The 16096-nt window shown below is 45.9% G+C and overlaps 1 protein-coding gene across 6 annotated transcripts in view; it reads right to left on the bottom strand.

Moving 5' to 3' along the window:
• Positions 1 to 16096, bottom strand: part of CTCFL (CCCTC-binding factor like) — a 31391-nt gene that overhangs the window by 2986 nt on the left and 12309 nt on the right. For 2 of the 6 annotated variants that reach the window (XM_050806945.1, XM_050806946.1), the window contains exons 6-10: positions 15127 to 15247; positions 14015 to 14164; positions 11994 to 12154; positions 8012 to 8194; positions 3235 to 3400 (exon numbers count right to left, since the gene is read on the bottom strand). In XM_050806945.1, coding sequence (XP_050662902.1) covers positions 3235 to 3400; positions 8012 to 8194; positions 11994 to 12154; positions 14015 to 14164; positions 15127 to 15247 — 781 coding nt within the window. Of the gene's footprint in view, positions 1 to 3234; positions 3401 to 6150; positions 7270 to 8011; positions 8195 to 11993; positions 12155 to 14014; positions 14165 to 15126; positions 15248 to 16096 lie in introns of those variants that run through there. The other 4 variants (XM_050806948.1, XM_050806949.1, XM_050806947.1 and 1 more) reach the window with 3 other exon arrangements.

Below are 16096 nucleotides of genomic sequence, written 5' to 3'. Positions count from 1 at the left end.
AGCCACAAAACTGGGGCCATCAGGCCAGGTGTGGTGGCTCATGCCTGTTAATGCCAGCACTTTGGGAGGCCAAGGTGGGCAGATTACTTGAAGTCAGGAGTTTGAGACATGGTGAAACCTTGTCTCTACTAAAAATAATAGAACAATTAGCCAGGCGTGGTGGCAGGCACCTGTAATCCCAGCTCCTTGGGAGACTGAGGCATGAGAATCACTTGAACCCAAGAGGCAGAGGTTGCGGTGAGCCGAGATCACACCTGGGCTACAAAGTGAAACTCTGTCTTAAAAACAAAACCAAAAACTGGCACCATCAGAGTCACCCGTCGAGATCTACCAATGAACTGGAGAGGCGCTGCATGCTGGTGTTCCAGCAGAGCAGACACAGAAGCGAGACAATTATCTGGATAACACAGGCTACAAAGACCCTGAAATGCAAATTAAGTCATGCTTTTTACCAGGTTATTTGCCTTAATTCACACTTGCTTTGGATATGACCGCTGACCATCAAAAATATGAAAAAAGTTTGTATATGTCCAATTCCTATCATCAGTTTTTAAGCTGTAAGAGCCTTCTCAACTCTTCTCCACAGCAAAAATGTCACCAACTGAGGGTGACACGTTCAAAATTCACCTCAAACCATTTGGCCTTCCAGAGGTTTCATTTAAGAGAAAATTACTGACAACAAGAAAACCCCACTACATTTAGGTGTCTTTAGGTGTCAAGATGGGGAGAACTGCAGAAGGGCTCTTTAGGTGCCGAATTAGTGGGTAAGTCACATTTCTCCATGCACCTTTTAGGATCTGACTTAAACTTAGAGCTCAGGCGGCCAGTAGCCTGGCCTTGGGTTTCTGCAATGCGGGCTGACGAATTGTGGGTCAAATTTCACCAGTCTGTCTTCTCCAATAAAGGACTGTGCTTATTATTCACTGGTTTATTCAACAAGTAGTGCCTTAACGAGCACCACTAAGGTCAGGCCTAGTGCCAGGAGCTGGGGACAGACCGATGGGCCATGCCCACCCTGGGGGAGCCTGCAGTGCGCTGCATGTGGGAGTCTGACACTTATTAAAGAACCAAATAAGCGTGAAGTGCACGGGAGGGGCAGCACAGGACCAGGGGGGTGCTCGCACGAAGTGCTTTTATTTTTCTGAAGACACGGAGCATGTTCAAGGCTGATAGGAAAGAGCAGGCCAGGAGGGGTGAGCTGGCTGACGAGGGTGGTTGGGGGACATAAAGCTGATCGGAGGGGTGGGTTCCAGACTCAGAGTCAGATGGGGCCTTAGATGGGAAAGGTGGCTCCTCCACCAGCCCCTTCCTCCATTAAAAAGATATGAAAAATGGTATTTTACAACATCATTGGTATAAAGGAATCCAAATGGAATCCAGGCTGCATTCACTACTTGATACCCATCAGTGGGACACTGGTTTCTCTTCTGATCTGACCCGATGAGCACTGTGGACAGCCCTGTGCCCTGCGGGGCCGGATGGAGAAGCCCCAGAAGCTGGCAGAGGATGGCGGGAACTCCAGCTGGGAGTGGGATGACACAGGAATGCCAGGGCAGCGGGCAGCAGAGCCCATCTGCTGGTGCAGAGTCAGCGAGGCCTCCACCCAGAGGGAGGGAGGCAGGGGCTGGGAGTTTGGGATGAAGGTGCTCATTGGAAATCAGTGGAAAAGTTGTTGGTATTGAGGTTCAGAATGAGGGCTCTGGGCACCCGGGCAGGCTCGTCCCCACCCTGCGCTGCAGCTCTCTCCCTGCCAGACGGATGACAGTGTCCCCTGCAGAGGGCTGTGGTCAGGATAAGAAGGCACTCTGTGAGCTCTCAGTGGTAACTGCTGATGCCTGGAGAATAAAGGAGGGTGCTCCGCGGACGGGCAGTGTGCACAATTCTGAAGAGTTCCAACTGAGCTGAGCGACTGGGCACTGCCTGGGACCCCTCAGGCAGGGCCTGGCTGCGTGATGCAGGCATGGGAAAGGCAGGCCTGGGGCGCACCCAGGCTTAGGGCTTTGCCAGATGGTGAGACACAGAGAAAGAGCGGGGGAGTGCGGCCTGTGGACAGAGCGACTGGAACCAGGGACCCAGAACCAACTCCGCACAGAGGGAGCGGGAAGGACTGCAGGGTGCCCGCTTCTACTTGAGTTTCAGATACATGTCGAACATTTTTTTTTAGTATAAGTATATCCCCAATAGTGATGGGACACGTTTAAACAATGATTCACTGTGCATCTGAAATTCAGATTGAGCTGGGCATCTTCTATCTGATCTGGTAACTCTTGAGGGAAGGCAGGTGGAGGGCAACCATCATCTGTGGGAACATCTGCAAGGCAGGGACTGAGTCTGGAATCAGAATGTGGGGCATATGCTTGTGCCGTAAGGTTGGACAGTTTCCAGTCATCTATGGTTCTAAGGTTCTCACAGGAAAGGAACGGAGATAGTAAACAGAGCGGGTGTTTGCCTGTGCAGGTGTCAGGTCGGTCCCTCTGACAGCAGAGCCATTCACAGGACACACAGGACAGGGCCCAGCTTTGGCCAACCTGAGAACTCACTTCAGCTCCCAGAGGCCAGAGGACGAAGACTGTGATGGCTGTGGGGGCTGGACAGTGGCCCCTAAAAGGATATATCCACATCCTAAGCCCCATACCTGACCTCCTTTTTTCAAAAGAAATCCTGAATCCTAAATGAAAAATGTCTTTGTAAGAGGCAGAAGAGAAGGCCCAGACACAGAAGAGAGGACAGAGCTATGAAAAGACAGAGGCAGAGACTGGGGGACGTGGCCACAAAGCGAGGAACGCTGGAGCCACCAGAGCTGCAAGAGGCCAGGAGGGATCCTCCCCTAGGTCCCCAGAGGGAGGGCGGCCCTGCCCACACTTGGATTGAGGATTTCTGGCCTCTAGAGCTATTTGAAAATCAATTTCTATTGTCCCAAGTCACCCAGCTTGTGGTCATCTATTGCAACAGCCCAGGACAGTCCCCGTAGCTGCAGGTGACAGTCCAGGGTGATGGAAGAAGGGTCCTGGGGGTGGGGGTCGCATGTGGACCTGCATGAGGCTCTCACACTGACTTTCTCACGCTACGCTCACTGCCATTCTGAGAGATCTCGCACAAGCCACCTCGCAGGACCGACTGGTGGACAAATAGGGGCTCTGGACACATCCCCTGGACAGCAACACTCGGCACCCAGGATAGTTACAACCAGAAAACCACTGACGCAGTAAAAACAAATCTGTGTAAAATCAGTACCGTCTCCATTCGCGGCTTCCTTCCATCCCTTCGCAGCTTCCTTCTGACCCTTCGTGGCTTCCCTCAGGATGGTCTGCTTCCTCTTTCTTGTTCTTTTTCCTTTTCCTGAAGCAGCCAACTTTGCTTCCCCTGAGCCACACTTCTCTGAATGTCTATGCATGTTACTCTGTCGGAGAATTGACACGGAACACACAAGGCAAGTGAAATAGGGCAGGGACCCCTCTTGGGGGCCTGTGGGGACCTCCAAGCATGGAAATAAAGGAAAATCCTGAGTTCTTTCGAAGGAAATTCCATGCACCTCACTAGCCCTAAGAAGTAAACGAGCAACTTGATAAGCAAGAAGGTAAAAGAAGGACAGACTTTGTGACCCACATATGTAATCCCAGTACTTCAGGAGGCCAAAGGGGAGGGTAGCTTGAGCCCAGGAGTTCGAGACCAGCCTGGGCAACAACAGTGAGACCCCAGCTCTACAAAAGATAAAACATAAAAAGTTAGCCAGCTGTGGTGGCATGTGCCCTGAGATCCCGGCTACTCATGAGGCTGAGGTGGGAGGATCGCTTTAGCCCAGGAGGTCGAGGCTGCAGTGAGCTGTGACTGCACCACTGCACTTCAGCCTGAGTCACAGAATGAGAACCTATCTCAAAAAAAAAAAAAAAAAAAAAAAAGAAAAAAAAGAAAAGAAAAGGTAATAGGAACCTAAAACAATAGCCAAGGAAGCTAGACTCAGGATGTTTGGTTCCCTTACAGAAACCTGAGATTTTTTTTATTTATTTTTATTTTTTTGAGATTGAGTCTTGCTCTGCCACCCAGGCTGAAGTACAGTGGCACGGTCTCAGCTCACAGCAACCTCTACCTTCCAGGTTCAAGCAATTCTCCTGCCTCAGCCTCCCGAGTAGCTGGGACTACAGGCGAGCGCCACCATGCCCAGCTAATTTTTGTATTTTTAGTAGAGACAGGGTTTCATCATCCTGGCCAGGCAGGACTCAAACTCCTGACCTCAAGTGATCCACCTGCCTTGGCTTCCCAAAGGGCTGGGATTACAGGTGTGAGCCACTGCACCCGGCCAAGATAACATATTAACATCCGTCCCTGAGTTGTTTTTTAGAAACCTGGCTCTTTACCAAACAGGCCCACCGGCAGGGAGACCTAAGACAAGGGGGAACTGGGGGCTGAAATCTGACCACTGCTAAATTTGTTCTAATTTTGTTCTTAATTTCCTCCTGAGAGGCCTGGAGGAGGTCATGTCCCATGAACCAGAGCTAACATTCTTTTCCGAAAATTTTAAACAAAACTTCTCTTCCTTAACCAACTGCAAACCAGAGTCTCTGAATCTACCTACAACCTGTAAGCCCCTGCTGCAAGATATCCTGCCCTTTTAGGACAAGGTATCCTCCATGCACTGATTTATGATTTTGTCTGTAGCTTCTGCTTGCTTGGCACCCTGCAAATAAATACCTTCCTTTCTCCTGCTGCAAACTGCGGTGTGGATATCTGGTCTTACTGCACCAGGCAAGCAGACCCCAGTTTGGTTCTACAAGAGTCAGCTTCCCCAAATGCACTGAAACACACAGTTAAAGAGACAGGCTTTGGGAAAACTGTGGGTAACATGGATCTTTGATAATCTTGTGCAAAAATGATGACTTTTTAAAGGTGACCCTTTCTGTTGTGTTTAGGTCTAGCCAAAAGCTAGCTTGCTTTGAGTATTTCTTTAATAACAGAAATCAATGAGAAGACAAAATTTATTTCTCTAGAATGTTTCTACTCTCTGAAGTGATGATCGATATTGAACCAAAAATTCAATACATCAGTCAATTTTATAACCATCAACTACACACCATAAAGATTTTACGTTTCTGTTCCTCTCTCCTGAAGCTACTGAGCAGAGGTCATGGGTGGCAGTTATGAAACTGTATACAACATTCAGGAATAAAAGTCAGACTTCCCCTAGTCAAGCCTATTCGTGACATATTCTCATCCAACGAACACTTAGGATAATCTTAAGTGAGAAAATTTTCACTTTTTGAAAAGGTCCCAGGCAAAAGTAAAAAACTGGTAACAGGTGTTTAAATTTGCAAATTATATGAAGCATCCTGCCTGATTCCCATTTTGACTTTCCCACTGTGCTTAACGGGACTGTCTGCGTTTATGATGGAAGGAGGAAGAATTTACACCTAAATGGGGGTGATGTAACAGCTTGTTTAAACTTCTTCCATTTTATGCGTAGACACTGGGGTTGGCAAACGACAACCAGTGGGTCAAATCTGGCTGCCAACTGTTTGTGAAAGCAAGTTTTACTGGAACACAGCCACGTCTATTCACTTACACACTGCATCCACAGCTGCTTCTGTGATACAAGGGCAGACTTAAGAAGTTGTGGCAGAAACTGATTTGCATTGCCCTGGTGATTAATGACGCTGTGCTTACTGGCCACCTGTATGTTTTCTTTGGAGAAAGGTCTATTTAGATACTTTAGCTGTTTTGTTTTTTTTCCCAAGACAGTCTCGCTCTGTCGCCCAGGCTGGAGTGCAGTGGCACGATCTCAGCTCACTGCAACCTCCGCCTCCTGGGTTCAAGCAATTCTCCTGCCTCAGCCTCCTAAGTAGCTAGGATTACAGGCATGTGCCACCACACCCGGCTGATTTTTGTATTGTTAGTAGAGATGGGGTTTCACCATGTTGGCCATGCTGGTTTCGAACTCCTGACCTTGTGATCCACCTGCCTTGGCCTCCCAAAGTGCTGGGATTATAGGCGTGAGCCACCATGCCTGGCCTAGATACTTTACCTGTTTTTTACTGTAATAAGTAAATACAGTCTATTTACTGAGTTTTAAGAGTTCTTATATTCTAGACACAAGTCCAAATATGCTTTCTTGAACAGAAGTTTCAAAAATTTTATGTTCTGAGGGGACCGCATGAGGCAGACTTGTTCTTTTCTCTACATTTTTATTTCTTGCACCAAAGGGCAGTTTCTTCTCTTTAGAATTCTACTCGTTAATTTTAACTCTTTACAATTTTAGCATGAGCAATGGTGTTTTGGGAGCACTGCCACAGCTTTCATTTGAAATTTTAAACTAATAGGGTTGACATTCCGGAACTACCCCACTGTGCTACTCAGAAAAACACAACTACACTACTGTTTTAAGAGGAAAGATTTTTAAAAATGGTCAACTTCAGGAAATTCAACTTTTATAAAACTTTTTATAAAGTTAGGCTGAAGCCGACATGGTCCAGGGCTCTAGCTAGCCATGTGCAGTGGTTTTTAAACGTTTTGAAATTCTTTGATGCTGTTCCTTTCAAAAGAAACTTCACTTCCCCTCCTTGAGTGTAGGGGGACTTCATGGTTCATTTCTTGTGACTAGAAGTAATGTGCTACTTTTTTTTTTTGAGACAGAGTCTTGCTCTGTCACCCAGGCTGGAGGCCAGTGGCGCCATCTCAGCTCACTGCAACCTCCGTCTCCTGGGTTCAAGTGATCCTCCCATCCTAGCCTCCCAAGTAGCTGGGATTACAAGCATGCACCACCACGCCTAGTTTGTTTGTTTTTTTTTTTTTCTTTTTAGAGACAGGGTTTCACCATGTTGGCCAGACTGGTCTCGAACTCCGGGCCTCAAATTACCCGCCTGCCTTGGACTCCCAAAGTACTGGGATTACAGGTGTGAGCCCTCACACCTGGCTGCTGTGCTGCTTTTAAGACTAGATTGCAAAAGGCCCTGTGGCTTCCTCCTTGCACTCTCTCACTTGCTCTGAGTCAGGAGGACACTCAAGCAGCCCTGCAGAGAGGGCTGTGGCAAGGGATTGAGGCCGGTGCCAGCAGTTGTGTGGCAGAGCTGTCCTGGAAGCGGATCCTCTGGCCCCAGTCCAGCCTTCGGATGATGTAGCCCTGGAGGACATCCTGACTGCAGCCTCAGGAGTGACCCTGAGCCAGGACCACCCAGTTCAGCCAACCCACAGAATCTGTCAGGTGATAAATGTTTGTGGTTTTAAGTCACTCCATTTTGAGGTAATCTGTCATGCAGAAATAAATAACTAATACAACACCTAAAAGAATAAAACCATAATTGTATTCCTTACCCCAGCACCAATAGCACTATTCCTTTTTTAAATTATTATTAAAAAAATTATCTTAGAGACAGGGTCTCACTCTGTCTTCAAGGCCAGAGTGCAGTGGTGTGATCGTGACTCACTGCAGCCTCCAACTCCTGGGCTCAAGTGATCCTCCTGTCTCAGCCTCCTGAGCAGCTAGGCCGACAGGGGTGCGCCACCACACCCAGCTAATTTTTTTTGGAGGGGTGGGGATTTCCCTATGTTGTCCAGGCTGATGTCAAACTCCTGGCCTCAAGTGATCCTCTCGCCTTGGCCTCCCAAGTAGCTGGGATTATAGACACCAATAACGTTATTCTAGGGACATCTGTGTGAAAATTGCATTCTCTCTGTCAAGTAGCCTAAATCTAGTTCACTGGAACAATCTGAAAATATTACACTAAAAGCTGGGGTTTTTTGGGGAGTCTAATAACTCTCTAAAACTATTTGTAAGATTTTGTGTGTTGGATTGTCCTTTTTTTTTTTTTTTTTTAAGGGATGAGGAGACCACACTTTCATAGGATTCTTCAAGAATTTTTGATTTTAAAAAACTAATAAGCACTTTCCTAAGGCATGACAGATGCTCCTGAAGTCCTGGCAGGTTTCTATAATCGGGTTTAAACTCTCCTGGTGTGACACTGTCCTCCTGAGATAGAGGGATCTTTCCATGGGGGATTTACTGTGACTTAAGTAAGCTTACCCAGCGGGAAAAGCCTTTGCCACACTTGGAGCATTTGTAAACAGTCGGGATGAAATTTGCATCGTGGTATTTCCTGAAGTGAACGTTTAGAAGTTGCTTCTGTCGGAAACACTTATTGCAGGAAAGGCAGGTGAACGGTTTCTCTCCAGTGTGGGTGCGAATGTGAGCAGTCATATGACGTTCCTAAGAGGGAAGGGGAAGAAAGCAGCTTGTCTAGTTCAAAGGGTTTTTTTCTATATTAGACATTGTTCATCGTACAATACCTTTTATTTCCCTCCCCAAAGATGAGTCCACTATTAAGCAGAATTACTGCAAACACATTCTGAACAAGGCATCATTCACTCTCAGTAAGTGGCCGTCTAGGAAACAAACTCGTATACAGCAGCAGCAAATGACAAAGGTCTTGCAGTGGAGTCCTTGCTGGCTCTCCAGTCCTGTTGGGATGTGGGAGTACACACCGCAGGGCGTGAAAGGATGGTCCTTTGTCCCCTCATTACTGGGAGTCCTCCTTCTATACAACTATTTGCAATTACCTGAGTTTACAAAGGGCAAATAGAACCTGCAAACTTAAAAATCAAATGTCAGAGTCTAAATTCAACGGGACTTTGGGGTTGCAAGTATGTTAAGTATCTAAACATTTTTCCATTTACTTCCCAATAGTATTGTAACAGATCTTAATACCGATTTTTTTTTTTTTTTTTTTTTTTTGAGACAGGGTCTCGCTCTGTCACCCAGGCTGGAGTACAGTGGAACAATCATAGCTCAATGCAATCTCAAACTCCTGGGCCCAAGTGATCCTCCTGCCTCAGCCTCCTGAGTAGGTGGGACTGTGGGTGTGTGCCACTATGCTCAGCTCAGTTTGTATTTTTTGTAGAGACAGGGTCTCACAAGGTTGCCCAGGCTGGTCTCAGATGCCTAGCCTCAAGCAATTCTCCTGCCTTAGCCTCCCAAAGTGCTGGGATTATAGGTGTGAGCCATTGTACCTGGCCTAAATACAGATTTTATCTTAGACAGGAGAAAATAATTTGGGAAATCGGGACAAAAATATGTATGAAGTCAAACAAACGCATACATTTTGTTTTATTTAAAATGTGATGATAATTTGGATTAAACATATATTCGGCCATTTCTGCATTACTGTCAGTGGCCTAACTGATGGTCTTTCTTCTAATCTTTCTCTCATCCAATTCACTGAATACCCTCTTCCACGCACAGCTTTCACCTCATCACCCTCCTTCGGGACAGCATCTGTGGCTCTCCCTGCTGGGAGCCAGGCTCTCAAGGACTGCGGCAGCCAGGAGCATCCAGCAGTGCTCCGAGCCTCTGCCCATGGCCACGGCCTGCCTGGCTGCTCTCTGCTCCCACATACCTGCTGTATGCCTGCTCCAGGACCCCCTCATCCTTTCCAAGTCTCATCCATCTTTCAGGAAGCCCTCCTAGTTCATTTGAAGAAACATGAGCCTGGGGCCACAGAATATTCTTTGTTCAAAATTTACCAGAAAAACTTTTTCCTTTATCTAAGGCATTTACAGCTTATAGCCCACACTTCGAAACACAGGAAGCACTGATTTTCACCTTTGGTAACCAATAGCATGCAATGCTTCAAAGCAGTGGTTTGTTTTCAAACTTCTAGTCTGAGGGCCCTTCAAACTTTAAAAGATTACTGTGGCCTCTGAAGAGCTTTTATTTATACAGATGGCATGTATTAGTATTTACTTTCTTAGAAAGCAAAACTGAGGAATTCTTAAGTATTAAAAAAAAACATTTATTAACTCATTTAATAATAACAAACCAACTACATATTATTTCTGTAAAATTATCTATTTTTCAAAACAAAAATAACCTAATGTCTGTCTCAATAGATAAGGTTGCCAGTTAAAATACAGGCTGCAACTACTTGTATATAAAACTATTCGTTGTTTGTCTGAAATTCAAATGTCACTAGGTGTGCTGTATTTTTATTTGCTAAGTCTGGCAACTCTATTAAAAGCATTCAGGGCTGGGTGCGGTGGCTCATGCCTGTAATCCCAGCACTTTGGGAGGCTGAGACAGGCGGATCATGAGGTCAGGAGATCGAGACCAACCTGGCTAACACGGTGAAACCCCGTCTCTACTAAAAATACAAAAAATAAGCCAGGTGTGGTGACGGGCGCCTATAGTCCCAGCTACTCGGGAGGAGGCTGAGGCAGAGAATGGTATGAACCCGGGAGGCGGAGTTTGCAGGGATCGCGCCACTGCACTCTAGCCTGGGCGACAGAGCGAGACTCCCTCCGTCTCAAAAAAAAAAAAAAAAAAAAAGGCATTCAGATGGATTCCTATCTCTGCTCTTCCGTCAGTCCACTGGAGTATGTTAAATGATAAAGAAAATTTGGTCTCATAGACATGTAGTTTGAAAAGAGATCAACATTTCACCAGCTCTTCCAAGTAATTGTGGCCATTCTTCTCTATTACACTAAAATTCAGTTAGTAGCAATTTCTTTTTTTAGGGTCTCACTCAGTTGCCTGGGCTGGAGTGCAGTCGTAAGAACACAGCTTACTGCAGCCTCAACCTCCTGGGCTTAAGTGATCCTCCAACCTCAGCCTCCTGAGTAGCTGGGATAGATGTGCACACCACACCCAGCTAATTTTTGTATTTTTTTGTAGAGACAGGGTCTCATTATGTTGCCCAGATTGGTCTTGAACTCCTGAGCTCAAGAGTTCTGTCCATCTCGGCCTCCCAAAGTGCTGGGACTATAGGTGTGAGCCTGTGTGTCTGGTCATGGTAATTTCTTACCCATGGGTTGCAATGTGGAATCTGAAACCCTGCCAAGGAACTTGTTCTCTGTAACTTTAAAACCTCTTGGTCTTTTCCTTTGAATGGATCTTTTACCTGTGTGTGAGTCTGTAACATCATGGATTGGTCATTTGGAAAATACTAGTTTACTGAGCTCTGCAGATCTTCTAAATGCTAACACATTTCATGATACAATATAAAAATTGCTTTAAAAAATCACTCCAATCTATTTTTTTTTTTTTTTTTGAGATGGAGTCTCACTCTGTCTCCCAGGCTGGAGTGCAGTGGCATGATCTCAGCTCACTGCAACCTCCGCATCCCAGGTTCAAGTGATTCTCCTATCTCAGCCTCCTGAGTAGCTGGGACTTCAGGTGTGCACCACCACGCCCAGCTAATTTTTGTGTTTTTTAGTAGAGATGGGGTTTCACCATATTGGCCAGGCTGGTCTCAAACTCCTGACCTCAAGTGATCCGCACGCCTCAGCCTCCCAAAGTGCTGGGATTACAGGTGTGAGTCACCACACCTGGCCTACGTTGTTCATTTAGAAAAAAATGTCCACCAATGCCCAATGACTGAGTAAATAGAGTTTATCTTGTTCCTTAGTGAAAATGACATTCACTGAAAAAGGGGCTAGTTGAGCTGGAAACTCAAGCCCCCAGATGCTTTTCCTCCAGACTGTGGAAGACAGCGGAGGTGCATATGCCAGCTTCTAATCTCATCACAAAGATTATTACAAAGAAAGTATTCCGGGTCAAGACTGAATAAAGTTAACAACTTTTACTGCCTCTTCAAGGACACTGTCATGTAAAACTGCCCTTTATTTTTGCTGCCAGTGTATGAAGGTGAAGACCATCACCGTGACCAGTTTCACTGTGTGTCACTGCCTTGATCTGGGCTAAGGACCACCTTTGTTTTGGCACCAAAAGTGCAAATGTCAGTGTCTCAAAATGACACCTTTCCATTATCATAACAAGGGCTTGGCTCTTATGGGACCCTAGTTGGTCACAGGGAGCTCTGGGAGTACATGAACATACTTTAAGAACTGTTGTTTTCCACGACCGGTTCACTGTTGCTTTCTGGTTATTTTGAATAGGATACTCTATTAAAAGCGTGACTTTTCTCAGTATTTTCAAGGTGGTAAAGAATCCTACCCCAGCCCTCCATTCTTCCATGCACCACTGCCTCTCCAAATTAAGTAAAGTACAATACCTGCTTGCAGGCATAACTGCAGTGTTCGCACTTGAACCTCTTCTCATTTTTATGAGTTTTCTGGTGCTGAATGAGGGCATAGCGTTCATGGAAGACAGCAGAACAGTAGCGGCATTTCAGCTCTGCAGCGCTGTAAGCATGCAAGTTGCGCATATGCACACCTAAAATGGTTACAGAACATTATAGACTTCAAGAGTGTTGTTTTCTGTTAACCTGCTTCCCCTCTCCTCTAAACCAGGGTTTCTCAGCCTTGGCGCTGGAGCATGCTAGTTCCTTCCTGGGCAGGGCGGGGTGGGTTATCCTGTGCATTGGAGGAGGTTAAGCAGCACTCCTGGTGTCTGTCTACCAGACGCCAGCAGCACCTCTTTCTCCCCGGTCGTGAAAGCCAAAATACCTCTAGGTATCACCACCTGTCCTCTGCGGGGTAAAATCATTCCCAGTTGAGAACCACTGCTCTAAACGAACAGAATGCTGAAATACCATTTTAATATTCTTTCAATGTGGAGTTAAATGTTATGTAAGGTATGTCATACTGAACCTAAAATGTTTATTTAACAAAGCGCTTTGAGCACTACCTTATGATGGGGTAGGTCAATGTTAGGATGATGTTAAGGTGGTTTTATATAAAAAGATATAACATCTTTATTTTACCTTAAAAAATCCACATGTTGTTAGAAGTCAGTGCCCTGTTATTTCCCATGTTGAAATTAACCCGAGACACATGGTGAGGTCTGGCTGGGTTTGCTCATCTATGGGTTTGCTCATCTATGCCTAATGCATGATGGTCTTGTGATACTTGTGTAAGAAACCAAATGACAACTGACAGCTCTGTGATGGAGCTATTCCACCTTACCCACAGTGACTCAGACATTTAGAGAGCTTGATTTCTCATATAGTCATGGGAAAGAAGAATTAGTGTGTTTATAAAGCATCTTACAGGGCTATGCAGAATGTATCACCCACTGGCATGAGATAGATATAAACCGTGTTATTTTGTCATGGTGTCAAAAAAGTCTAGCAACTGGCTAGACTTGTGCCCCAGCAAGCCCCACTGGGCTGTTTTGTGATGTGCTGGTAACTGTGGCAACAATGACAGAATGGTCCAGATGAAAAATAAAAGTTAAGACTTTGTGGAACACCTTTCACCTTTCAGAAAGGTTTTCAAAAAAGTTCATCTCATCTCCAGAATTTCTTTGGGCAAAAGGGTCAATTTTTTCTTTTGCTAACATATTTTGTGTCATATGTTTTGTGTCATATATTTTGGAAAGAGAAATAAGATCATGGAAAAAGGGAGGCCCAGGAATCCTGAAGAAAAGAAGAGACTCATTGGCTCACACTTACCCACACTCTCCCTCCCATTGCTCAACAGTGGCTGGCTTCCCCACAGGCAGTATCAAATCCCAGCTCCTAGCCTGCTGTTCAGAGCCTCTGGATTTCCACTCCCACTCTGGGGGGTGTGACAGTTAAAAGGCTCCCCATGGTAGATGCAGATTACGCGTTACAGGCCCACCTCCTTTCCCAAAGTGACTGTCTTAAGGGAAAAACTGTGTCTTTTGTACCTTGTGCTCCCAAAACTTTTTAGGCCCACAGCCAGGGTTTAAGAAAAGCTTGCTGGGTGTCACAGAGAGAGCACTGATAAACAGGAACCCAGAATCCAGCCGCCTCCTAGCACCCTTGGTCATGTGACTCCTGGGCAGGTTACTGTATGTCTCTGAGCCCTAGTGTCCTCCTCATCTGAAAAATAGGCCCAATGTGGAAAGAAATAATACCCATCCGTGAAAGGTCTTATCACGTGCATACGGAACAGGCCTGGGCCGGGATTCTAAAATCATGCTATAAAATGCACTTATGAGATCCAGCCACCAGATGGTGCGACAGGACCTCTGAAGAAAATGTGTCCCAGGGCCAAGTTCCTGCCGCCTCCCAGTATCAGGGCCAGTACATTGCAGGTACATAGGGCCTCGCTCCAAAGAGCCAGCAAATGCTGTAGTAAAAGAAACATCACTAAACCAGACACTCACGTAGGTCACTTTTCCGTGCAATGATGGTGGCACAATGGGGACACTGGTGTTTGGGGACGTTTTCGCCGTGCTTCTGCAGAATATGTATTTTCATGGTCCCGCTCTGGGTGAAGCGGGTGTGGCAGATGTGGCACTCGTAAGGCTTCTCACCTGAGATGCAGACAACAAAGTGATTCCCCCTCCAGGCCTGATCCTTGCCAAAGGCTACCTGTGCTGAAAGTGTTTCTTTTGCCTTAAGCCTCCTTTATCAACCCCCTTCTCACCGGACAACCCCCAATTAGTATGAGACTCCCAAATCAAGCCCAGACAGCTTATGTCAAGTACGGCTGTGTCCATGATGGACCAGACACACGACTTCCTCGCATCTGGTGGCTACGCAAGAGTTCTATGTGGTTCACATCCATGGGGCTGTGAAGAACCAAAAAGTACACATAATGTATTCTTTACATAGTAAGACAGCAAGTGCCTCTGTTACAAAACCAGCACACTTTATGTTTTGCCTTAAAGTTGAAGAATGAATTAAGGAGTTGACTTTTATTTATTTTTATTTACTTGTTTTTTGAAACAGGTTCTCACTCTGTCACCCAGGCTGGAGTGTGGTGGTGCAATGCTTGCTCACTGCAGCCTCAACCTCCTGAGTTCAAGTGATTCTCCTGCTTCAGCCTCCCAAGTAGCTGGGACCACAGGTGTGCGCCACCAGGCCCGGCTAAGTTTTAAATTACTTGTAGAGACAGGGTCTCCCTAGGATGCCCAGGCTGGTCTCAAACTCCTGGACTCAAGGGATCCTCCTGCCTCAGCCTCCCAAAGTGCTGGGATTACAGGTTCGAGCCACTGTGCCTGGCCAGGAGTTGAGTTTTAAATACCTGAAAAATCTACGGAAGCGAATACTTTGTGTTTTACTCCACACAGTGGGGTTGTGGCACAATGTCTATGTAGACTCTCTTACTGCTAAATAAAGGTAAAGGTACAGATCAAGATCCTCGTATCACAAAGGCACACAAAAATCCACTTTGACCTTTGAACTTTAATTGTGCCCATAAAAAGTAATTTTTTAAAGCTTGCTTTAAGAGCTAACACTGTAGGTATCAAGCCTTCAGCACCAGAGCCCTTACCTGAGTGCGTTCTCATGTGGCGTTTCAGCTTGTAGGTGTCTCTGCTGGCGTAGCTGCACTGGCAACACTGAAAGGGGCGCTCCCCAGTGTGGGATCGGACATGGCGCTTCAATTTACTTGCCTAATAAATACATAAATGATGTTCATAGAAATAGAAACTCAAAAGTAGCAGAGTCTTCCATTAATCAGCATTATAAAAGAGATTTAAATTAATCAGATTTTAACATCAGAGCACCAGAGCATATTTCACTCACTGCAAAAAACATGAAAAAGTCATTACTTTTGATCATCTGTTATGGGTGATTTTATTTCATTTGATGTGTGTGCGTATAAGCTCCTGTAGGGTAATGGGCAGCAGTTCTGAAGGCTTTCGCATTCACCTTCACTTTAACCCTACCTGCTGAATGCCACACAGGATTGTATTTTCATTTCTAAGGCAATACATGCCCAATAGTTACAAAATTTAGATTACACTGTAAACGCACAAAGGCAAACATTTTGTTTTCCTTGCATAAAGTGAAAATCTTCAAACTCTAGCTCTTGTCAGGTGTGGTGGCTTACACCTCTAATCCCAGCACTTTGGGAGGCTGAGAGGGGTGGGTCACCTGAGCTCAGGAGTTTGAGACCAGCCTGGGCAACATGGCAAAACCTGTTCTCTACCAAAAATTAAAAATGAGCTGGGCATGGTGGCACACGCCTGTGGTCCCAGCTACTTGAGAGGCTGAGGTTGCAATGAGCCAAGATCACGCCACTGCACTCCAATTAGCGTAACAGAGTGAGACCACGTCTCACAAAAATAAAAATAAAAATAAAAACGAAACCCTAGCTCTTTAATGGAGGAACACCTGTATGTGTCGCCTCATGGTCACAAGTCCTGCAGACTCCACCCTGGCTGGCCCCAGCGTAACAGTGTGAGTGGAGGAAGGCATCCCTGGCTATTCAGCATTGGGGCTGTGTGACAGAGGGGTCC

This window comes from Macaca thibetana, chromosome 10 (assembly GCF_024542745.1).
Source record: "Macaca thibetana thibetana isolate TM-01 chromosome 10, ASM2454274v1, whole genome shotgun sequence".
NCBI lineage: Eukaryota > Metazoa > Chordata > Mammalia > Primates > Cercopithecidae > Macaca > Macaca thibetana.
This window is presented reverse-complemented; position numbering and strand designations above follow the sequence as displayed.